This window comes from Giraffa tippelskirchi, chromosome 10, assembly GCF_054371585.1.
Source record: "Giraffa tippelskirchi isolate mGirTip1 chromosome 10, T2T-mGirTip1v1.2.pri, whole genome shotgun sequence".
NCBI lineage: Eukaryota > Metazoa > Chordata > Mammalia > Artiodactyla > Giraffidae > Giraffa > Giraffa tippelskirchi.
In genome coordinates this window covers 156,701,616-156,727,401 of record NC_137284.1, presented here as the reverse complement: position 1 = coordinate 156,727,401, position 25,786 = coordinate 156,701,616, and the positions used below count along the sequence as shown (strand labels likewise).

The 25,786-nt window shown below is 40.4% G+C and overlaps 1 protein-coding gene and 1 long non-coding RNA gene across 11 annotated transcripts in view; one reads left to right on the top strand and one right to left on the bottom strand.

The window, feature by feature from the left end:
* Positions 1-25,786, bottom strand: part of GALNT11 (polypeptide N-acetylgalactosaminyltransferase 11) — a 63,167-nt gene that overhangs the window by 14,585 nt on the left and 22,796 nt on the right. For 5 of the 10 annotated variants that reach the window (XR_014066510.1, XR_014066511.1, XM_081533539.1 and 2 more), the window contains exons 2-10: positions 22,241-22,572; positions 18,573-18,696; positions 17,005-17,171; positions 13,554-13,679; positions 11,141-11,390; positions 3,515-3,632; positions 2,130-2,282; positions 1,521-1,739; positions 64-168 (exon numbers count right to left, since the gene is read on the bottom strand). Coding sequence is in view for 6 of the 10 variants with exons in the window: in XM_081533539.1 (XP_081389665.1) it covers positions 64-168; positions 1,521-1,739; positions 2,130-2,282; positions 3,515-3,632; positions 11,141-11,390; positions 13,554-13,679; positions 17,005-17,171; positions 18,573-18,696; positions 22,241-22,535 (1,557 nt within the window). In the remaining 4 variants the exon portion in view is untranslated. The other 5 variants (XM_081533542.1, XM_081533543.1, XR_014066512.1 and 2 more) reach the window with 4 other exon arrangements.
* On the top strand, positions 16,438-18,283 carry LOC145523376 (uncharacterized). Its single transcript, XR_014066516.1, has 3 exons — positions 16,438-16,481; positions 16,929-17,152; positions 18,090-18,283. It is a non-coding gene; the product is annotated as an uncharacterized LOC145523376 (long non-coding RNA).

Here is a 25,786-nt window from a genome sequence, read left to right as displayed (position 1 = left end):
ACCCCACCTCAAGAGTGACTGCAGGCACTTCCCTGAAGGACCCCGTCTGCGGGCGTCACTCACCTGATTTGGGTCACTGTAGTCACACGCCTTCAGCACCACGAGACCTCCCTTCTCACTTGGGCGGCCCTGGGCCACCAGACACGTGTTGGTCTGAAGGTGATAGAGCTGTAAAACAAGAGATTGCTCCTGACAACATGGTACGTATGGATGAATAGAGAGAGCGATGTCAGCAGACGCCTTAGAAGGCTAGAAAAAGAGGTTTTTGGCTTTTTTTTTTTTTTTAAGGAAATATGAAAATATTATTTCAAAGGTATAGATTTGCAAGGTCCTAAAAAGAGAAGCATTTTTTATTACTGAATTCTGGCTTCAGCACATACAATCATCACAACAGAGACTTCAAGGTTATAGACAATTTTAACAACATACGCAGGTGGTGTCAAGGAGAAATTCCACCTAAAGATACAAGATTGCTCATCTGTTCTAGGGGAGGAAGGAAATCAAACTGACTATCTCTGCACTAAAGAATCTGAAGATGACACTGAATAAACAGAAACAAACAGTGGAAACAGCCAGTACCTGGTTAAATTAACACACGTACCTAACTGGAGATAATACAGACTATGAATGCCACAGGAATCCCAAAGATGAGATACATAAAAGAGTGTCTCGTCTAGGCAAAGTGATCAGTGCTTGCACAGGTGCTCAGCCGTGTTCAACTCTTTGTGACCCTATAGACTGTAGCCTGCCAGGCTCCTATGTCCATGGAATTCTCCAGGCAAGAATACTGGAATGGGTCACCATGCGCCCTTCTCCAGGGGATCTTCCCGACCCAGGGATCGAACCAGGGTCCTCCCACATTGCGGGTGGAGTCTTTACCAGCTGAGCTAGCAGGGAAGCCCAAAGTGATCAGTTTGAACATTAAATGTGATTACATATGCAAGGTAGTAATAACAGGGATTTCAACTATGTGGTATGCACCTATTTTTACTTACAGGGAAAGTACATAGCAATAAACATCTCAATGACTTTTATAAGGTAGAGAGAACAAAATAGGAGAAAGCTCTAGGCTTAATTCCAGCCACTGAAGAACTGCTGACACTGTGAAAGAACCTAGGACAAGGGGTGTGCAGTCTGCCTTCACACTACCCCCTGGACCCAAACCACCAGTTCTCACTTCCTGTCTGCAGCGTCCCCCTTTCTCCTTTCATTTTCCTTTCTGGTCTCTGCCAAATGAATTTTACACTCATGTACCAGGTCTTTATTTGTGTCTTCACATTTACATCCTCTTGGAAGCTAGCACATAGCTTAGAGAAGTGTTTTCTGTAACACTGGCAGGTAAAGGATCTTAATATAAACAGCGAGGATACTAAATATACCTGAATAGAGGAAATTCTCCTAAAAAATATATAATGAAAAGCAAGCTGAAGCCTATCCTTAAATATTCTATGAAGTCTACAATGTCATTTATTTTATTAGAGAACATTTACTGAACCATTGTGATAGAATCACTTTCTTACCCTTCCGCGCTGAAGGACCTTGGGGCGTTTTGGCCCTCTGTTGATAAAAATGGGTTGCTGGGGTTTGACATTGGGCCCAGATATCTGCATCTCTGGGTAAATGTTATCCAAATACCATTTAAATGATTTACAATCCAACTTCTTCCTCAATTCAACACGCTCACTGATGTTTCCATAACTTCTGGTTCTCAGATCAGGTCTTAAGGAAAAATACTGCTCCTGAATTTAAAAAAGAAAACTGAGTGAGTGGATTTTTTTGTCACCTCAGTACAGTCATGAGAGAGGAAACACTGACAGCTGCATGAGGAGGCAGAGAGGAAGCAGGGGCACTGAAGCAAAGCCCGAGCAGCAGAGGAGGGCCCGGCTCTGCAGGAGTCACGGGGGCGATGGAGGGAGAAACGGGGTGTCCTCTGACGCTGGCTAATGACCACTCACAGACTAGACACTGGGAAAAGTTAAAAAGGAGTCAGAATAAAAACCAGTGAAAGCCTGGGGGAAGAAGAGGAAAGAGACCCGGAGAGAGATGAAGGTCGGAGAGAGATGAAGGTCGTCAGACAGACGGGCAGGAGAGGAGCGGCTCGTCGCAGCCGCCCCGAGGCTGCGCCTCACCTTGTATTCGTCCAGCCACACGTGCGCCAGCCGCAGGGAGTTGTGCGTCATGGTGTCCTGGCCCTCGGGGGACCCGTACGGACGCCTTTTCCGGAAAATGTGTCCGACTCTAGAGCAAGGGATGATGAACAGCTTACCCCCACACATCCAGATCTGGTCGGGAGCAGAACACATGTTAATAGAGCCCACACTGCTGCGGGGTCAACACGCGGCTTCCCTGAGATGGGCCTCCCTTAAACAGGCGTCTGAGACCGTGCAAGCGTCTTAGCAGAATAGAGTCAAAGTACATCTTTCAAAATTGTCTTTATGATTAAAAAGAAACAAAACCCTAAAGACCTCCTGTGTCTAAAACTGTCTTCCCAGACATGATGTTTCAACAGATCAAGGAAGCTCAGGGACAAAGAATGCTAATCAATCCTCTAATCGCAGTTTTACACATACTTTCTCATAAAGCACATACATTTTTAGAAGAATATTATTTTATAAAAAATACAGAGTCAAGTTAGAAGATCTTAGTTCTGGTCTAAATTTTGCCCTTCACTGAGTCACTTTATTTAGCTATTTTAATGAGATTCAGTTACCTTATCTACAAAGTAAGACTAACATTATCTATTATAGCTCACAATTTGCAAATTGTAAAGATTATGTGGGAAAAACTGGGATCGATACATTTGCAAAAATATAAAATGACATACACAATGTATTACAGCATCTGAATAGGGGCCCCGTGACACACCAGGAGATGGGAGCACCTGCCAAGGGCAAGAAATCGGCATCCCGTCCCCTGCCCTCTTCCCACCTTTCCCAAAGCGTGTGTCCTACCACCACCACAGCTCCCTGAGCCATAAACCCCACCCATGACCATCCTCTTTCCAGCCTCAGCAACGAGAGAAGAGATTACGAAAGGTGAATTTCTTCTGTGGGCTGGAGGAATCTGTGTATACAAAGGATGCAGCAGTCTATGCAGGGGGCAGATATAATTTACCATATCAACCGGGCTACTCCTCAAAGTAAATGGGGAGCTATTAATAAAATTTCTCCAGGAGACAGGTGTAAACAAGGGTGATCTTGGGCAGTCAGGAAAATACGATGACCAGAACTATGTATATATCCTAGGTCATCAAATAAGATTAATGGACAAAGAAAAAACAAAACTCTAGTCAGTGCACACAAAGACCTAAATTTATACCAACTATCACTTTAAAATTCTTGTAAAATAAATATAAGGCTTCTCAGAACAGAGGCTTTTGCTATTTTGAATGGTATTATCTATATCATAAATTATGGTGAAATAGTAAGATAGAGAATTTACACAAAACATGGGATCACAGATGAAAATTACATTTCACTGCACAGCTGATAAACATACAAAAAAAAAAATTTACCCGAAACGATATTTCTAAATTTTCTCCTCCCCAGATATCCATGCCACTGTCATACTGTCCAAGTTCATTGAAATAGTTTCTGTTCATGGCAAACAATCCTCCAGCCATTGTAGGCGACCTAGAAAAGGAAGACAGTTACTGTACCAATTCTATAGTCAATTATCTGTATCTACTTGGTTTTGTTTTTAAAAATTCAGTGCAGTTTTAGAACATTAATAAAAACTCACGTCACCAACTCAATGGACGTGGGTCTGAGCAGCTCCCAGGACAGTAAAGGACAGGGTCACAGAGAGTCAGACATAACTGAGCGACTGAACAGCAACAACAATGAAAACTAGACTAACGATTCTGAAATGTTTAATTTATGAGGGAATGAGCTGGGCTGCCTATGTTTTCTAGATCGTGAGAGCTGGCAAGTGAAAGCTACCTTTCTAAGAATCACAAGTCCTTTCTCTTTTTACTTACGACTATGGTTGACAGAAATCCACCTGAACTGTTTAACCTCTGTTGACAAGCCCACAGAGCCCCTGGGATAAAAATGGGCTCCAGGGCCTAACAAGGAGAGACCAGACAAACGCCACACTTTGACCTGGACACAAACACTGTAGACCAGTGGTGCTCAAGCAAACGCTTCATTAAGTGTGGAGACATTTTCAGCTGTCACAGCTTGGGGAGGGGTGCTGCTGGCATCTGATAGGGTTGGTGCTAAATATCCTGAAATGGACAAGAGAGCCCCCCACCCTGGGCCCCCCAAGAAGAACCATCTGGCCCCAAAGGTCAATCCTGCCACAGCAGAGAAACCCTGTGTTTGTGAGAATCTGATGTAGACTGGCTCCCACAGAGACTCCATCCAGCCTGGATCTCAGTTATCCCACTTCCTGGAACTCTGCACCAGGAGTCATGCAGTCCCGTCCTGAGCTGCTTCTCAGAGAGATGCAATATTCTCTGCAGGGGAAAACACTACCCCTGTATGAATGTGTTTCTGTCATTTTTCATATACAATGTCTGCCATTAGAAATCAACAAGCAAACTAACAAATAACCAGGCAATCAAGAAGATAAATCACACGAAAGTAAAAAATAAGGAGAAACAATCTAAAACAGAAACAGATGTGCAGGGGTTTCAAATAACAGTTATCAGGCAGAGACTTCCAACCACTCAACGCATTCAAGCATAAAGACAAGACTGAGAATCTGGCAGATAATTAGGTGCTATCAATAAACCGAATTTATGCGTATCTGAAAAACACTTCTGACAATGGCAGAAAAAAATGTAAGCAGCCGATGAAAAGAGACTGCCTTCAAAAGAAGCAAAAATAAGACAGTTGTTGACATCTCACCAGCAACAGTAGAAGCCAGAAAGTTCTTGAACGATACCTTCAAAGCCCTAAGAGTGCATCTGCCAATCTAGAACTGAGTATCAAGTAAAATTATTTTTCACAATAATGAAGAAACAAAGACATTTTCAGAAAAGGAGGAGTAATCTCACCTGAAGGTCCAGCAAAAAGAAACACTAAAATGTATCCTTTAGTCAGGATGAAAATAAATACTAGGGGGAAGCTTGCAGATGCAGAAAGGATAAAAAAGGAAATATATAGCTAAACCTAAATGAATAACGCCTGCATAAAAAGTAGCTTGTGGGGTTCAACATACACACCCACATTCAACACAGCCTGAAGGGGGTGACTGGGGTAGTAACATTCTGAGATCCTTGCTCTGTCTGGACAAAGTACCAATTTATATCACACTTTGATAAGTCAAGGACAAAGGTTATATTCTCTAAGGTACCCACCAAGAACAGAATGTAAGAATGTATATAATGTCCAATAATGGGTGGCAGAATAATAATATTCTGTTGGGAACAGAATAATAAATCTGAATTCAGACCAAAAGAGCAGAGAGAAATGAATACAGAACAGATAGAAAGCAAAGAGTACCACTGTAATCATAAGCAGAAAAATACAAGTGATATCACTGAATGGAATCAAGTAAGCCCAATGAAAACAAAGTTTTCCACACTGGTTTAGAAACAGAACAAAAGTAACTACATGCTCCTTACCTGGGACACATAAATATAAGACCATGGGAAGACTGACCACAAAAAGGGAGAGAAGTTATCTAATTAAATAGTCATCAAAACAAAACCAGAACAGGTATATTAATGTCAGACTATAAAGTGAAAAGTTCCACTATTCTAGAAGTATACAGTGAAAGACAATTCATAACGATACATGGTTTTCATTCACCAGAAGATACAGTAATTCTAAACTGTCATGCATCTATTAACATGGCCTCAAAATATATGAAGAAAATATATAAAGAACTACATGGAGAAACAAACACACAATTGTAGTGGGAAATTAATACACCATTTTAAGCAACTGATAGAACATATAAATTTTTTTAAAAAGAGAGTATTTTTACAACACAATAAACTTGACCCAGCAGATGCTGAATCCCATCTTGACGACTGCAGAAAATAGATTGTGATTACAGTGTAAGCTAGGATTAAATAATGACTACAAAATTTCTATATGCCTGTAAAATAATAAATGTACCGCCAAATAACCTACAGGTCAGAGAAAACACAACAATTAAGATACTTTTAAATAAATGACAATTTAAAATGATATGTCACAATTTGTGGGATGCAGCTAAGGCTATGAGTAGAAGAAAACTTACCATCTTTTATATACATATATGAAAAGAAAAGGCTAAAAATTTTTTAAAATCTAAACATACAACTGAAGAAGTTAGCAACCTTGCTATCATGAGAGTGAAACAGCTTATCCTCACCGTTTAAAGATGGGTTTCACATGATGCTGTCAAAAGTCAGAACTAAAAACCAATTTTTTTTTAAGTATCAAAAAGAGCCAATACAGAAACAAAATAACTGCACTGCAACACTAAGCAATGATGAGGAGTACCTGGAGTAATGTAAAATGAGCTACGCTGGAAAGTAATTAGCCTCCAATTAAAATAAATTTATATTAAAAAATATAATAAACATTGCCCCCCCCTCCAAAAAAAAGAGCTACGAGCAGGTCTGAAGTTGGTGTGATGTTGGAAAGAGGACTACACGTATCGGTTACAGCTCAGGAAGTAAGAAACGGAAGACCAGAAAATAAAACCGGTTAAAAGGAACTGCCTCTGGGAGGCAGGACTGAGAATGGGGGCAGGGGTAGAGTTAGCCACTTCTCATCCTAAATTGTTCTATACTGTAACTTATTACTGTGAATACATGTTTTTGATTAAAAATGATATCAAAAAGTAAACAAACACCCATGAAGATGATGAAAAAACTGACCACTGCACTAAGAATGAGAATATGGAGAACAGTCTGAGGAGCCTCCTCCTTGCCCTGGTGACGGAGCACTTAAAGTGGGGTTGGCACTGCTGTCTGCGTCCAGTCCCAGAACTTGAGGGCACAGATGGAGACACACACAGTCCCCACGGGCAGCCCTGCTCTCCTGAGAGGTGCTGGTTATCGGACTCCCATCCGCAGAGCCGGGAGGGAGCAGAGGTGGGCAGAGAGCCACACTGAATGCCCTGGTAGGAAGAAGGGCTGCCAGCCTGTGAAGACACAAGACCACTGAGAGCTGGGGGTGTCTCCATGGATTTCCCAGAAAACTGCCACAAAGTCCAAGAGCAGAAGCACCCCATCCTGCCAGGAACTCAGGTCAGCAACCTGGGCTGGCAGGGTCTCCCCATCAGCCTCCCCTCCAAGTCGGCTTCAGATGAAAGGAAGCTGGCAAGTACCCGAAGGCCAGCTGAGGAGCCAGTGGCATTCCAGTGGGAGGTGTGGGGAAAGTGTTCTCAACTACAAGTGAAGACAGGCATGCATATGACTGGGCAGCTTCACTCCTGCAAACCAGAAGCATGAAGAGGAATGCTGACAACAGCTGTGACAAAATTCAATACCCATTTATGATGGAAATTACCCAGAAAGTAGGCACAGAAGGAATCTACCGCAACATATTAAAGGCCATATATGACAAGCCCACAGCAAACATTATTCTCAATGGTGAAAAACTGAAACTATTTCCTTTAAGATCAGGTACAGGACAAGGGTCCCCACTCTCGCCACTATTATCGAACATACTTTTGGAAGTCCTAGCCACGGCAATCAGAGAAGAAAAAGAAATATAAGGAATCTAGATTGGAAAAGAAGTAAAATTCTCAGTTTGCAGATGACATGATGCTACACATAGGAAACTCTAAAGATTCCACCAGGAAATTATTAGAGCTAATCAATGAGTATAGTAAAGTCACAGGATACAAAATTAATACACAGAAATCCCTTGCATTCTTACATACTAACAATTAAAAATCAGAGAAGTTAAGGAAACAATCCCATTCACCACTGCAACAAAAAGAATAAAATAGCTAGGGATAAACCTACTTAAAGAGACAAAAGACCTGTACACAGAAAACTATTAGACATTGATGAAAGAAACCAAAGACAACAAACAGAGATATAACATGTTCTTGGATTGGAGGAATCAATGTTGTGAAAATGACTATACTACCCAAAGATTTACAGATTCAGTGCAATTTCTATCAAACTTACCAATGGTATTTGTCACAGAACTCTTAATAGAACAAAAAATTTCACAATTTGTATGGAAACACAAAAGACCCCAAACAGCCAAAGCAATCTTGAGGGAAAAAAAAGGATCTGGAGCAATCAACCTTCCTGACTTCAGACTACACTACAAAGCTACAGTCATTAAGACAGTAGGGTTTCGGCACAAAAACAGAAATATAGCTCAATATGGAACAAGACAGAAGGCTCAGAGAAAAACCCACGCACCTATGGGCACCTTATCTTTGACAAAGGAGGCAAGAACGATGAAGAAAAGACAGCCTCTTCAATCAGTGCTGCTGGGAAAACCAGACAGCTACATGTAAAAGAATGAAACTAGAACACTGCTAACACTATACACAAAAATAAACTAAAAATGGGTTAAAGGCTTAAATGTAAAGCCAGAAACTATAAACCTCTTAGAGGAAAACATATGCAGTACAGCTTTGACATAAATGACAGCAAGATCCTCTTTGACCCACCTCCTCGAGTAATGGAAATAAAACCAAAAACAAACAAATGGGGTCTAGTTAAACTGAAAAGCTTTTACACAGCAAAGGAAACAAACAAGATTAAAAGACAAGCCTCAGAATGGGAGAAAATAATTGCAAATGAAACAACTGACAAAAGATTAATCTCCAAAATATACAAGCAGCTTGTAACAGCTCAATATCAGAAAAACAAACAGCCCAATCAAATAATGAGCAGAAGACCTAAACAGACATTTTTCCAAAGACATACAGATGGCCAATAAACACATTTTTGAAAAGATGCTCAACATCACTAATTATTAGAGAAATGCAAATCAAAACTGCAATGAAGGATCACTTCACACCAGTCAGAATGGCCATCATCCAAAAATCTACAAACAATAAATGCTGGAGAGTGTTGAGAAAAGGGAACCATCCTATACTGTGGGTAGGAATGTAAACTGATACAGCCATTATGGAGAACGGTATAGAGATTCCTTAAAAAACTAGGAATAAATCTACCATACGACCCAGCAATCCCACTACTGGGCATACACCCTGAGAAAGCTACAACTCGAAAACACACATGGACCCTAATGTTCACTGCAGCACTGTCTACAATAGCCAGGACATGGAAGCAACCTGATGTCCATCTGCAGATGGATGAATGGATAAAGGCGATGTGGTACGTATATACAATGGAGTATTAGCCATAAAAAGAATGAATTTGAGTCAGTTCTAGTGAGGTGGATGAACCTAGAGCCTGTTTTACAGAGTGAAGTAAATCAGAAAAACAAATATCGTCTAGTAAAACACACAGACATATATATATTTATCTATATAGTGGAGGACAGAGGAGCCTATTGTGATGCCGTCCATAGGGTCACAAAGAGTTGGACATGACTTAGTGACTGAACAACAACAACATGGAATCGAGAAAAATGGTACTGATGAGCCCATTTGCAGGAAAGGAATTGGAGATGCAGATGTAGAGGATGGACTTGTAGATGCAGTGGGGGAAGGAGAGCGTGGAACAAATGGAGAAAGTAGCATCGACATACACTCCATCATGTGCAAAACAGACAGCTGGTGAGAAGCTGTGATACAACACAGCGGGCTCAGCCTGGTGCTCTGTGATGACGCAGGGGGTGGGATAGGGAGAGGGGAGGGAGGCTATGAGTATAATTATGGCTGATTTGTGTTGTATGGCAGAAACCAACAATGGAAAACAATTTTCCTCCAATTAAAAAATACATTAAAAAAACAGTACTGAGTATAAGGTGAAAAAAAAAAAAAACAATTGAAAACAACTCAACTGCCCCACCAACAGTAACTGGATAAATGTTATGATATGTTAATGTAATAATTATAAAAACCAGTAAAAATGATTCAACTACAGCTATGTAGTGCAGCATAGAGGCTTTTAAAGCAATGTGACTAAAAGCAAGATGAGTCATAGCTTCATTTTCATGAAGTCTGAGAGCAGGGAAAACTGGACTAAATTACCCTGTTTAGTCATACATAGGTGGTAAAACTACAGGAGAGCAAGGAGACAAGGAGGGTCAGGGTAGTGACGCCTCTATGGACAAGGCCTGGGGCTGTGACCAGGAGGAGGTACAACAGGCATGTGGGCACTACTTCTTGACCTGGGTCACATTAGAATCATTTATTAAACTGTACACATATGTATATATATATACATACACAGATGTGTACTTTTTTACATATGCTATTTTTTACAATAAAAAACTTCTTTAAAAAAAGAACAGACCCAAGAACTTGAAAAAGTATAAATACAAAAAAACATGAGATTGACATGAGAAATTTAGAAGAAAACAGAAATAAGGAGAAATAACACATAAGAGCAGATTTATAATATTCGAGAATATGGATGAAAACAAAATAATTCACATACTATGACTTGGTGGGGTGCTTCCCTTGTAGCTCAGTCGGTAAAGAATCTGCCTGTAATGCAGGAGACCTGGGTTCAATCCCTGGGTGGGGAAGATCCCCTGAAGAAGGAAATGGCAACCCACTCCAGTATCTGCCTGGAGAAACCCATGGACAGAGGAGCCTGGTGGGTTACAGTCCATAGCGTCACAAGAGTTGGACACAACTTAGTGACTAAACCACCCCCATGGCTTTATGTACTGCTAGTATTAATGTACTACTAGTATTTTATCCACCCTAAAATCCTAATTGTAGTTATGTAGTAAATGTTCTTCATAGCACCACCCATACTAGCAAAGAACTGGAGATGTGTTAATGACCAATGCAGTAACCATGGAGTCTGATATAAACACAACACAGGGGGTCCTTCCGGCTGTCCTACATAACAATTATCCCAGGATATTTTTGACTTCTCCTACCTTTCTCACTAAGATACAAATCCTGACAGCATGGACAATTTCTTATCCATAAATCTTTCCTTCAGTCTTGGCAGAGTACATAAAATTCAGCAAGCACTCAAAAATTTGTAATGGACCAACAAGCCTTTTGCAAAGAAAAAGAAAACATCTTTGAGCATGTTTTCTCTTCAGGGAGTTTTTCTAATAGACAGGAGAAAGCTTACTTTATTGGTGCAGTTGCTCCTTCTGGTCCCCCGAGCTCGGAAAGTGGAACGAGGTCCCACTTGAAGTGCAGCCCCCAGTTGAACCCCCCCCGCACCACCGGGGACGAGCTGTAGGCCAGCGTGTCGGCGCTGATGATGTCGATCACCGGGCACACCACCGTCCGCCGGTCCTCCCGGATGGTGGCCAGCAAGGGCTGCAGCCACAGCACGTTCACCTCGCAGTGGCTGTCCAGGAACACCAGGACTTCTCCTGCGGGGGCAAACCACAGAGGCCCTGAGGGCAGTGCCACTCACGATTCAAGAATGGCCCCCAGCTCCCGAGACAACACCTGTGCAGGTGAGGAAGCTGACTGCCACCTTTCCAGCCCCAGCTATCAAATCGGTCCTGGGAGTCGGTTAGCCGGGAAATCCTGCTTCAGGGGTGCTGCCACAACTGAAGAACATATACAAACAATAAGCACAAGTCTTGAAAGAAGTTACAGACAATTCATATTCTCCTCAGTTAAAAAAAAAAAAAAAGACTGAGTCTCACGGGAACAATCCAGTTCTCTGACAGCCAGGTATGGAGCAGTGCCACGGGAGTGGTCAGCTGTGTGTATTTTTATTACAATTATTGTAATGGATATATTTGTAAATTTACTATGTAACATTTCCCTGCCTCAGCAAACCGAGGCTAGAGAGTAGCTCATTTTCACTGGTGACTCATAAACGTGACCGTTACTGATTATTTCAACAACACAGGATTCTCAGGAGTGAGGGGCATGTGGCCGGCTCATCACATCAGCCGCACGGCTCCCTGCTCCCGTGGAGGCACCGCTCGGCGGCCACGTAACCATCTCGTCCTCCATCTCCCCACCTTTCCTTTCTAATTCCCTCAGTCTCATGGGCCACAGGATACACTTTTCTTCTCGTCAGTAATATAAAAATCGTGAAGATTTTCTCATGCATTTCTAACTCTGCTTGATAAACATAAGCAGGAGTGAGGGTTTCTTTGATAACTTAATGGTTATTCCTGAACACCTGAGAAACTTAGAATCTCATCATCAGACAGCATTATTATTATTCCAAAGCCTTATCCATGAAATGTATTGATATAGATTTTACATGGATTTCATAAAGCACCTCATGCATCCTATTTCAATTAACAGCAGAACCTCTGGCAAGAGAGTCCTCCAGTAAGATGGTGACTTGGCCATGTCCTTCAGCGCCTGTGAATGATCTTTACGAGGTCACCAGACATCATTTAATACAGAAAAGCAAATTGTTCAACCTCTTATCAAGGTTCCTTTGAGGAGAAAATGTATTAATAGCTTTTCTTAACTTGAAAAATATTACTTTTTCTATTAAAGTCAGTTTAACTAAATGAAGGAAGATAATACATGGTCATGCTGAACTTGAGACCGATTTCCCCAAAACTTTTTTTTTTTTGGACAGATCCCAAACTATATTTGAACAAGGACCAACAGAACATAAAGAAAAAAACTAGATGACTACTGTTGCCTGAAAAAGAAAAGCTTGCAGTAACAATGTACTGGAAAAGCAGTGTTCTGTGACACGATCTTGCCGTACCCCACAAACACCCCAGTTTCCTCTCAATCTCGTGCCTTCTGTAAGTCAAAACAGCCAAGTCAGAGAGTCTTTATTTGACTAGAACTCTACAGAAGAAAAATCATAAGCCTTGAATTCAACCTGCATGTGACTGTAGAATGGATGGAGGGGAGCTCCATCTCATTTTTTGTTAACTGCTTCTGTTCACTGCAGGTGTAAGACAAAGGAGGGAAGAAGGAAGACTGTCTAAACAAAGTCACAAATAAACCCCACAAACGGGACAGGGGTTGTACGGGAGGGGTGGCAGCAGACAGCAGTGCCAGCCACTGTGAACCCCAGTGACTGGTCATCCTGAGGAGGGCAGTGTATGGGAAGGCAGATTTTCTCACTACAAGGGGATGCCCCACCAAAGTTCCAGAATTCTGAAGTCAATCTTCATGATTTTTTTTTTTGGGGGGGGCATATTTCCAGGCACTACATGAAACATTAGACACGTAATATTTTTAAACAAATTCATTTAACTTAAATAAATGCACTTTAAAAAGGAAAAGCTTTTATCCAGATCATAAATGAAAATTACCGGCACCAACCTTCCATAGAGGTAAAAAGAAATCTGAACCGATTCGATGTAGCTAAAGAGAAAACAGAGAAGCAGACCAGTGAGGACTCCAGAGCTCGCCCCCCTGGGGCCTGGGGTTTGGGACAACGGGGCTCTGTTTGGAAAGGCCTTCTCCAAACTGCACAAGCCTCATCTCTCCTATTGCCAGTGCCCCCTAAGACTCCCCTTGTCACAGACCGATGCAGAATCAGGAGGGCAGGAGAACAGAGCTCTCACCACTCAAGAAGAGCCACCGGCAAGTTCTACCTGTTGCATGGGCTGCTCCAATCATTCTTCCTCGAATCAAGCCCTCGCGCTTTGGATTTCTTATCACTTTGATTTTTCCAGGGAGGTATTTTTGGATGTATTCATCTAGTTCTCCTTTCAAATCATCTGAAAATTGAAGAGTGTTCAAACCACATGAGACACATGCACAGGTATTTTAGGTACTCTAGAGCTTATCTGGTGCTTGCAGCAACAAATACTCAAGTAAATATTACAGAATCTTCTGCTTTATTTTAAAAGGAGATCATAGCTTATCCTGAAAGGAAGAAAATCAGGGATAGGAGTTGGAATACTAGCCTAAAGGAGTACTTAACTTATAGACTTTCTGTATTTCCATAGCAACTAACTCAATGCTTTGCATAAAGAATGTTTGAAATGAGTATTTAGAGTGTATGAATGTTCAGCTGACTACATACAAATCAGACTTAAATAAAGAAGAAACTGATATGTAAATGTCTTTTTTCAAAGTAATTAAGTCCTGCTCCATTTCAGAATAGTTGAGAAATAACTTCTTTGCCCTACCAAGAATTATATAATAGCAGCAGTAAATACATTCTTTTACTAATTTATAATTTAGCATCTTCCAAGGCAGAGGAACCAGAGATCAAATTGCCAATATCCGCTGGATCATCGAAAAAGCAAGAGAGTTCCAGAAAAACATCTATTTCTGCTTTATTGACTATGCCAAAGCCTTTGACTGTGTGGATCACAATAAACTGTGGAAAATTCTGAAAGAGATGGGAATACCAGACCATCTGACCTGTCTCTTGAGAAACCTATATGCAGGTCAGGAAGCAACAGTTAGAACTGGACATGGAACAACAGACTGGTTCCAGATAGGAAAAGGAGTACATAAAGGCTGTATATTGTCACCCTGCTTATTTAACTCATATGCAGAGTACATCATGAGAAACGCTGGGCTGGAAGAAACACAAGCTGGAATCAAGATTGCCAGGAGAAATATCAATAACCTCAGATATGCAGATGACACCACCCTTATGGCAGAAAGTGAAGAAGAACTAAAGAGCCTCTTGATGAAAGTGAGAGAGGAGAGTGAAAAAGTTGGCTTAAAGCTCAACGTTCAGAAAACTAAGATCATGGCATCTGGTCCCATCACTCCATGGGAAATAGATGGGGAAACAGTGGAAACAGTGTCAGACTTTATTTTTGGGGGCTCCAGAATCACTGCTGATGGTGACTGCAGCCATGAAATTAAAAGACGCTTACTCCTTGGAAGGAAGGTTATGGCCAACCTAGATAGCATATTTAAAAGCAGAGACATTACTTTGCCAACAAAAGTCCGTCTAGTCAAGGCTATGGTTTTTCCAGTGGTCATGTATGGATGTGAGAGTTGGACGGTGAAGAAAGCTGAGCGACGAAGAATTGATGCTTTTGAACTGTGGTGTTGGAGAAGACTCTTGACAGTCCCTTGGACTGCAAGGAGATCCAATCAATCCATCCTAAAAAGAGATCAATCCTGGGTGTTCATTGGAAGGTCTGATGTTGAAGCTGAAACTCCAATACTTTGGCCACCTCATGAGAAGGGTTGACTCATTGGAAAAGACCCTAATGCTGGGTAGGATTGGGGGCGGGGAGAGAAGGGGACGACAGAGGATGAGATGGTTGGATGGCATCACCGACTCGATGGACATGGGTTTGGGTAAACTCCAGGAGTTGGTGATGGACAGAGAGGCCTGGCGTGCTGCAATTCATGGGGTCGCAAAGAGTCAGACACGACTGAGCGACTGAACTGAACTGAACTGATGGGCACTATTTTTTATAAATCCTAGCTCATTTACCTTTAAATTTCACAACTTCAAAGATCATACAAGATCTAATAAGTAATTCTTTTCATAGTTAGTATATAAACCATTGTAACTGATCATGATTTTTCTCTTTTAGAAAAAAATACCCACAGAGTGAAAAACAAATCACAGGCTGACTTAAAAAAATAAATTCAACACCATAAATTCTAGAATTATATTACTTAGCCAATCTTCTACTTGGTCCAGACTCAAATTCTTAGGGTTTTTTTAATCATTTATTTTTTAAATAATTTTTCCCTGTTTCTCCTATGAGGTTTCAACATTTACCAAGGTTTGAAAATTTTACTCTCGCTGGTCTCAACATTTCCTCACTTTGTATACTGAAGTATGCTGGCATACCAGTTCAGTTGTTGATATGTAAGGAATGCTTAATAAAGACTCAAGTTGTGAAAAGACATGTAACTGGCATATAATTTATCCGTGTATCCCTGCAGCTTACTGTTAATGAAAAGAGCAGAAAGCTTGACTAGCGGTTGTTTAGTCACTCAGTCGTGTCCAGTTCTTTTGCAATCCCACAGACTATAGCTCACCAGGCTCCTCTGTCTGTGGGATTTCCCAGGCAGGAATACTGAAGTGGGTTGCCATTCCCTTCTCCAGAGGATCTTCCTGACCCAGGCATAGAACCTGAGTCTCCTGCACTGGCAGGTGGATTCCTTGCATCTAATTTCAACTCTACCAGGTAACAGCTTCAGCAAACTACTATTTCCTCCTCTGTAAAGTGGGAATATCACCTCTCACAAGGTTGAGGACTGCCCTCCATTCCTGCTGTGTACACAAAATCGCTCTTAGGAAGTCTATGCTGAATTAAAGAAAGGTAAGAAGTATGTACTGAAGCATAAAATACCAGCATTCAGAGATCATCTAAGAGCCATCACGATGCCATCCACTTTATCTGGAGACAGCCGATGTAACAGACTGACAAGATAAACCTAAGCCAAAGCATTATGCCAAGTTAAAGCTAATCCTAAAAGGTCACATACTGTGTGATTCTGTTTCTATAACAACCCAATGACAATACCATAGAGATGGAAACAAAATCACAGAGATGAGGGTTACCAGGAATTAAGGATGTGTGGGGAGAAAGGTGGGTGTGAATACAGAGTGGTAGCAGGTGGGAGATCTTTGGGGTAATGGAATAGTCCCGTCTGTACCTTGATTACAGTGGTGGTTACAGAAATATACTCACGGGATAAAATGGCAAATAACTGTACACACACATGGTATCAATGTTAAATTCTGGCTTTCAATACTGTGTTATTACTACATAGGATGTAACCAATGGAGGAGACTGGGTGAAAGGGTCCATAGGACCTCTTTGTAACTCACTGCCAATCTATGATTATTTCAAAATAAAAATATTGTTTTAAAAAGGTAAGCCAAGGGAAAAACTTCAAGGGCCTAATTTGGGTAGTATAGTTTGAAAACGGATAACACAGATAAGGCAGTTTCTCTGAAATTACCCTATAATCAGGCAGGTAATTGTGGTTGGCTCTGCTGCAACTGCATGCATGAGGATCCTCCTATCTTTCAGGGACTGAATGGCCAATGGTCGTTACTATAGTGAACCAAAGCAGAGATCCCATACTGCCAGTTACAGTATTCCTCACCGAAGTCACTGTCATCGTCCACGAGGATAATTTCATGAAGAAGCCGGGCAGGCGTGCGGTCCAGGACACTGTGCACTGTCCGCAGCAAGGCAGACAAAGCTTCATTATAGAAACAAATAACAACACTAGCAACTGGCAGATCCGCCGGGTAGGACTTGTCTTTACATCTGTAAAGATGAATAGCAGAAAACTCGGACATTTCAAAAAGCTCGAATGTTTTAAGTTATTATTCACTAAACATTAACTGCTCCCTTGTTGAGCCTCTGCTTTATATCATTAACAATTTTTTTTAAAAAGCAGTTAAGGAAACAATGTGGTTTCTTATTCAAGAGTTTTATAATTGTTAATAATTTCTCCCTCCATTTTCTGCTACTCTGCTTATTTTTAAGTCAATTCAAGTTTTTAAAACTAGAATTTTTTCTTCTTTGGTACAGAGGTTACACAAAAATGTGTTTTTACTGAAATCACTGCAAGTTTTTAATGCAGCACTCAACAGCTGATGTTCAATTTCTTCTCAATGAAGTTTCAAAAGGAAATATGAATATCTGTATTTGAAAATTTTAATTTTTGCTCAATCATATAAAAAGATTTGAGTAAACTATGACATACATCAGGATAATGGATGAGCTTCCATGTAAGCAACTCTTTGATTTAAAAAAGGTTAAGTGGCTTTAAGAGACCACAATAAAAAAAAAAAAAAAAAACTCACTGACTTAAAAAATAAAATCTGGAATTCCATGTTCTTCTGCACGGCATACAATGCCTTACAACGTCTGGGCCTGGCCTGCTTTCAGCCTCTTCCCATTCTTTCACTACAGGCAAAGAGCACTGTTTCAGTCCCTTTGACAAACAGTGCATCTCATGCCTCAATCTGTTCCCACAGAGGAGACCGCCTTGCTGCACAGCACTGCTCAGTCGTCCCTCTGATGCCTTCCCTGGTCACTCTGGGGTGGGGGCCCCTGTTTCACCCATTCCTATCACAGCTTTCATTCTTGTGCTACTGTAATTACTCACTTCCTTATCAACCTCCCCTGATGGATATTAAGCCCTGTGAACCGAAGGGCTATGTCTTATTTTATTTCCAGGGCCTAACAGAGTGTCCAGAAAACAGAAGATGCTGAAACAGATCTGTAGAGTGAATGACTGACTGACCGTATGAAAGAAAAGCCTTTGAAAAAACAAAAAGAATGAAAACAGAAAAGTGATATCACGAGTAGAATTCTTCACTGATGTGAATTCCTTTTTGTTATGAATCCAATAAACAAACATTTAAAATAAACATATACTCAGAAGGTTACTTAATTATATGCAATTAGTACCTCCCTCCTTTTTCCCATGATTTTAAATTTCAAAAGAAACACAGCAAGCTCTAGAACCCTGTCCGTACAGTCTCAGACCATGTGGCCTCAAGCATAATAAGAGTGGAAATAAATCTGTCTTAAATTTTCTAGTGTCCTGAATGACGACGCCTAACTGCAGATTGTTAACACCACCCCCATGACTTAATATACCGCCACTAAAAGCACTGGGTCATTAACATGGCGAGCGGAAACTGAGAAGGCGCGTACGCTGCATTCCTTGTATCCGGCACATCCCTGTGGTAGCCCAAGCGGTTACTAATAAGCATATTGAAGGCATGTTTCTGATAGCCCAAGTCTCTCAACTCCTGATCACGTTCATTAAAAATCATACCTGCAAAAGAATGAAGTCACAGTCAGTGCATTAAATCTGGAAAAGAATGCTACAATTCCTGTTATGATCTCAAGAAAATCCTGGGGATTTCCCTAGTGGTGCAGTGGATAAGAATCCGCCTGTCAATGCAGGCGACAATCCCTGGTCCAGGAAGAGCCCACATGCCACGGAGCAACTAAGCCTGTGCACCAAACCACTGGGCGTGCACTCTGGAGCTTGCGAGCCCCAACTGCTGAGCACACGTGCTGCAAGTTCTGAAGCCCAGGTGCCTTGGGCCTGTGCTCCTCAACAGGAGAAGCCATCGCAATGAGACACCCACGTAACAACCAAGAGTAGCCCCTGCTCGCCACAACTAGGGAAAGCCCAAGTAAAGCAACAGTGCAGCAAAAAAAAAAAAAAAGTGAACAATAAAATTTAAAGAAAAAGAAAATCTTGGCTTTAATTTCTTATAAATAGGTAATAGCCATGTTTCTCAAACCTAGTTTGTCTCCATTTTCAAAAAACTAAATCAAGGTTTAAGTCAAATTTTCCTCAGTTTAACTCAAAAAGCAAGTGTACCTTAACCATAAATTATGGCTCATTAGCCATAATTTAAGAATATTTTCAAGAAAAAAAAAAAAACTTACCTATAACCAAGAAAAAAGAGACTTAATGATGATTTATACCATTAAAACAACAGATTACAGAACCCCATATGGATCTCAACAGGCCTCAATTAACTGGGCAAGGGGTTTTTTTGGTTCTGTTTTCTAGAAAAATTTTTTTACCTGAAGTTTTTATATGGACTCTTCCCCTAGAAAATTAACCTATTGATAACCCTTTCTGTAAAAAGTCTCCGGTTCCAGACTTTGACCAACTTCACAGTCAAGAAGGTCCACCACAGAGCTAATCAAAATCACTATAATTTAACACCTTTGCTCTCACACTGTCAGAAACCTCACCTTTACCTGTAACAGTAAGTTTTCTTTTGCTTTCTCTTTCCCACCACAAACATTTAGCCCACAGAATGACTCCCCTGTAATAGCATTTCCTGAAGTTGAGTCATGGAAAACTAATTCCACTGGACATTGCTGCTGCTGCTGCTAAGTCACTTCAGTCGTGTCCGACTCTGTGCGACCCCATAGATGACAGCCCACCAGGCTCTGCCGTCCCTGGGATTCTCCAGGCAAGAACACTGGAGTGGGTTGCCATTTCCTTCTTCAGTGCATGCAAGTGAAAAGTGAAAGTGAAGTCACTCAGTCGTGTCTGACCTTGAGCGACCCCATGGACTGCAGCCCACCAGGCCCCTCCGTCCATGGGATTTTCCAGGCAAGAGGACTGGAGTGGGGTGCCACTGCCTTCTCCGTCCACTGGACATTAGTAGGGGTTAAAAAGAAAAACAAGATTTCACGGCCAAATAGTCAGGAAAACATCAGATTTTAAAGTCCAGTAAGGGAGTCCCTGGTGGCCCAGGAGTTAGGGCTGAGCACTTTCACTGCCACTTTTTTTTTTTTTTTGCATGGGCAAATAATAATGGAAAAAAATTAAAGTTGAGTAGACTTGTTCTTAAGAATGCTGATTGTTTTACAGATACACAGGTGTGAGGGGATGAAATACAGAATGCAGTGTTTTCCCAATTTATTATTTGATTTATCCCGAAGATTTCTTCTAAGGGTTTTATGGTCTTTGATCCATTCTGAGTTAATTTAATACAATATGAGGTAAGGGTTCGACTTCATTCCTTTGCATGGGGGTATCTAATTGGCACAGCACCATTTGCTGAAAAGACCATCCTTTCCACATTAACTGCTCTTAGCACCCCTTTCTGAAAACCAACTGACCACACGTTACTTGTTCTTAGGCATTACCATAGATGCTACTTGACCACAGATGTCGCAGGGTATATTTTTGGATTGTCAGTCTACCCTCCGATATACATCTGTCCTTATGCCAGTATCACAGTTAGGCAGGAAGTTTTGAAACAGAGAAGTGTATATTCTCCAACGCTGTTCTTTTTCAAGACTTCAGAGCACCCTGCAATTCCTTATCAACTTTAGACTCAGCTTTTCCATCTTTTCAACAAAGGCCATTGGGATTTTGATAAGGTTTATATTCAATGTGAGTTGCTTTGGGTGGCACTGACATTTTGACAGTATTTAGCATTCCATTCATGAACCTAGGATGTCTTTCTATTTATTTAGATCTTTTTTTCTTTCTTTCAGTTGTGCTCTGCAGCACAACTTATGTACAAATCTTATACCTCCTTGGCTATATGTATTCTTAAGTACTTTATTCTTTCTGATTCCACTGTAAATGGGATTGCTCTCTTAATTTTACTTTTGGACTGTTCATCACCAATGTCCAGAAATACAACTGGTATTTGTGTGTGGATCTTGTACCCTGTGACTTTGCTGAATTCATTTATTAGCTATAATTTTTTTGTGATCTTTAGGATCTTTTATAAAGAATTTAGTGTTTCAGATGGGTAATTTGAGTTTGTCACTTCAAATATCTACAATTCTCTCACTACTTCATTCAAAGGCAAAGTCCATTAAAAATGGCAAACCCAATGTTACAACTTTATAAAAATTTTATAAAAATTACTATAAACAAAAAATTAGAAAAAATTCCATTAATGCTTTTAAAAAGGTCCCAATGGCTGTTTGAAAATAAACAGAGGGTATATTTTATGAAAACTAAAGTAAAAGCTTCCTTTTCCTCATATAATTTTCAATACTTTTGACCTCCTGTATTAGGAAATGATTAAATTCTAGAAACTGATTTTACTCATTGAAACTATGAAATCTGTTTTTACATTTCCTTTATATTCTGTGGATCTTTCAATCTCTCAGAATCTCTCACTATATGCTTTTACTCTTAAATTACTTATTATTTGATTCTTCACTGAAGATCAAAGTTCTAAGTTTTAAAGACAACCAAAATGGCTCATATATCCCTTAAAATAAAATCTGCTGAAACCAGAACTCTAGAACTGCAGTATTCAGTCTTGCTTCCAAACTGAACAGAATATAATTTTTGAAGAATAAAAAAACTCCTATATTTAATAAATATATTCCAGCACCTTAATAATTCTTATAAGTAGAAATCTTCTTATATGTAAGTAGTCCCAATTTATTTCTAAACCCAATGGTTTATGTCCTGTCTTAACTCTGCCTTTCAAAATATGTTAAAATAGTCACTTTTCAACCATTGCTTTCCCTTATTAAATAATGCTAGCAATTAAAATCTTCCCCCATAAAATCTTCCATTTTCTTTCCAACCACTTAATTTTTCTTCCTTTCTGCCCTCCTCCCTCCAATTCTGGACCTCATAGTTTCTCCAAAGTCTTCATAAAATATTGAAGTCAGAACTGAACAAAATAGAATATAACTCCCTACTGTGTCTGCAAAAATCACAGGACCCCAGCTAGTTCATGAACAAAATACATCAGTACAGAAAAAAGTCACAGGTCTAGTCCTCTGAACAATACATGATTTAAAGAATATCTGAACTTCCAACAATGAAATACTTTGACACGTTGCTAGCAAAAATCAGGAACACTTACCCAATTCAGAAGAGAATTTCACGTTGCCTCTTTCTGGATCTTCAACATGATTATCTATCACATCATCAATTTTGTTTGCTTTGAACTGTGATTCTAATACTTGACTTGGACCTCGAGTGAAACGTGGATAAAATTTTTTGGGGAATGGTCCGTGGGGCCCAGACCCCTTGATGGGCACATTCTTAAGTGGCTGAGTCACTTCACTGAAGTTGAAATAAATAAAAAGCAAAAGCGTCCAGGCTGCAGATGTAAAAAGGCATCCATAACAGAAATATCGAACTGTGACACTTCCCATTATAGACCTAGCATTGCTGAAGGGCCATTTTCAATTCCTAAAAAAGGAGGATAAATATGTTAGATACTTTAAGACACTGAAAAAATCAAATACCAACTTTATATTCACTGTTTTCCAAACTACCAAGTAGCACTTCTAAACAATTTACTTAGGACCTCATGTGTGTCATTAACAAAGAGTCAAATGTAAGAAGATATAGGGATAGCACTGAATAAAATTAAGGAATTCAAGAATTAAAACCACAGACCAATTGTGTTAGTACTGAGAAAACCAACAGCAGCAAAATAGTTGACTTATTCATCTGCCCAGGTTAATGGATACCTACTTCTTCACCTTTGATCTGGAGCACTTTCACTGTGCTCTTATTTTTGAGGTTCGAACTTTTCATAAGTAAAACATAAGTACTACACAAGACATGACAGCAAATCTAAGGTCCCTTCTAATTGTAAAATTATAAGACTACATCTTTTAATCCAAGGATATTAAAATCTGTTATCATAAATAAGCAACTTAAAAAAAGTTTTACCTTCCAATCAAAGATTAAACCTGCCCTAATGCCCACTCTAGATTCAACAGTTTCATTTCAAATTTATAACTGAAAGAGTTCAAATAATCCCATTTTCCCTCTCCTTACGATGTCTTATAAACAATAGGACACTCAACAGCAGTGTTTTCCTAAGCTTCCTGTAATATCAGGTCTTCCTGGAGGCTTCACACAGCCCCTCAGGAATTGTTTATAAAGAGCCCACTGCACATATAAAATCGTTTCATGAGCATGAGAGCAGAGAAACACTATTTAAGTCATGTACAGACAGAAGTATACAGAGCAATACTACTTACACATTATTAACTTCTATAGTATAAAATAATTTTTAAAAAATTATCATTACCCCCCAAACCAGGACAAAACAAATCAGCAGCAGTAAGCTGCAATTCAAAAATCAAGCTGTTTTGTACAGTGGTATGCCATAAGCCCAGAGGACAGCAAATGGTTCAATTTCTTAACTATCTGCCAACCAAGAACTATTCTTTCACCACATGTCAATTCAAAAGCTTGAAAAACAAAAGAAAACACCAGTACCCAAACAATCAAAAAAATCCCACAACAGTTAACACCAATGGGAAATGACCACAGCACAAAAGGAAAGTCAGACACCAATGAAAGTGCTGTCAGGACAGCTGCAGCACTTTTTAAGTTAAAGACAGGCACAGAAAAAGATCCATTTTATTTGGAAGTGGAAGAAAATTTTCTCTAAGCAAAGTGAATGGAGCCATTAAGACAAACGAAAATATTAAAGTTACAAATTTGTAACTTTGCAACAAAATGTTGCAGACAATACTGAGTAGAAACATTTAGGTGAAACATTCAGTTCAGTTACTCAGTCAGTCACTCGGTCCAGTCACTCAGCCCTGTCTGATTTGACTCTGCAACCCCATGGACTCCAGCACACCAGGCCTCCCTGTCCATCACCAACACGCAGAGCTTGCTCAAACTCATGTCCATAGAGTCAGTGATGCCATCCAACCATCTCATCCTCTGTCATCCCCTCTGCTCCTGCCTTCAATCTTTCCCAGCATCAGGGTCAAATGAGTCAGCTCTTCACATCAGATGGCCAAAGTATTGGAGATTCATCTTCAACATCAGTCCTTCCAATGAACACTCAGGACTGATTCCCTTCAGGATGGACTGGTCAGATCTCCTTGCAGTCCAAGGGACTCTCAAGAGTCTTCTCCAGCACCACAGTTCAAAAGCATCAATTCTTCCGGCTCAGCTTTCTTTGTAGTCCACTCTCACACCCATACATGACTACTGGAAAAACCATAGCCTTGACTAGACGGCCCTTTGTTGGCAAAGTAATGCCTCTGCTTTTTAATATGCTGTCTAGGTTGGTCATAGTGAGAGAGTCAATTCCTAGGCAAGTTGATAAGAAGTCCAGGATCCCTGAGGAGGAGAAAAGGGTCTGGTGCTCTCAAAGTGGAGACAGGGGTCTGGAATTCTCAAGGAGGGGGAAAGGACAAACTTTTTTTTTCTCTACATTCCTTAGTCTTAGTCACAGAAAACTAAGAAGAAAGAAACTTTTTTCTTTAAGCCTGGAACTGATGATTACACAACAAACAACTCAGTTTAAACTCTGTCCTAAGGATTATATAAAAACACTGTATCCCGCTCGAGGACAGTTTCTCCTTCCTGAAAACCTTCTGGCTAATCCTGTTATCTTAAAATATAAATTGTGAGTCTAGTAAGATCTTTACAACCTTGAGACATTCTTTCAACTTACTGTAATAACTAATTTAAAAAGTACGTAACTACCTTGCTAACACTAGCAAGGGGGGCACTCTCCGCCCCCCTTCTGAGGTCTCTGTCAGAAGGTTTCTCTGTCCCTTTTCGTACTTTAATAAAACTCTGCTACACAAAAGCTCTTGAGTGATCAAGCCTGGTCCCCAAACTAAATCTTTGGAGATCAAGAATCTGACACCGTTCACCATAAGATGTCAATAGCTTTTCTTCCAAGGAGCAAGCGTCTTTTAATTTCATGGCTACAGTCACCATCTGCAGTGATCTGGAGCCCAAGAAAATAAAATCTGTCACTGTTTCCCCATCTATTTGCCATGAAGTGATGGGACTGGATGCCATGATCTCCGTTTGCTGAAGTTGAGTTTTAAGCCAACTTTTTCACTCTCCTCTTTCACTTTCATCAAGAGGCTCTTTAGTTCTTTGCTTTCTGCTCTGCACATCTGAGCTTATTGGTATTTCTCCCAGCAATCTTGATTCCAGCTTGTGAGTCATCCAGCCTGGCATTTCACATGATGTACTTGCATATATGTTAAATAAGCAGGGTGACAATATACAATCTTGACGTACTCCTTTCCCAATTTGGAACCAGTCCATTGTTCCATGTTCGATTCTAACTGTTGCTTCTTGACCTGCACACAGATTTCTCAGGAGGCAGGTAAGATGGTCTGGTGGTATTCCCATCTCTTAAAGAATTTTCCACAGTTTGTTGTGATCCACACAGTCAAAGGGTTTGGCGTAGTTAACAAAGCAAAAGTAGATATTTTTTCTGGAACTCTCTTGCTTTTTCTATGATCCAACAGATGTTGGCAATTTCATCTCTGGTTCCTCTGCCTTTTCTAAATCCAGCTTGAACATCTGGAAGTTCTCAGTTCACGTACTCTTGAAGCCTGGCTTGGAGAATTTTGAGCATTACTTTGCTAGCCTGTGAGATGAGTGCAACTGTGTGGTAGCCTGA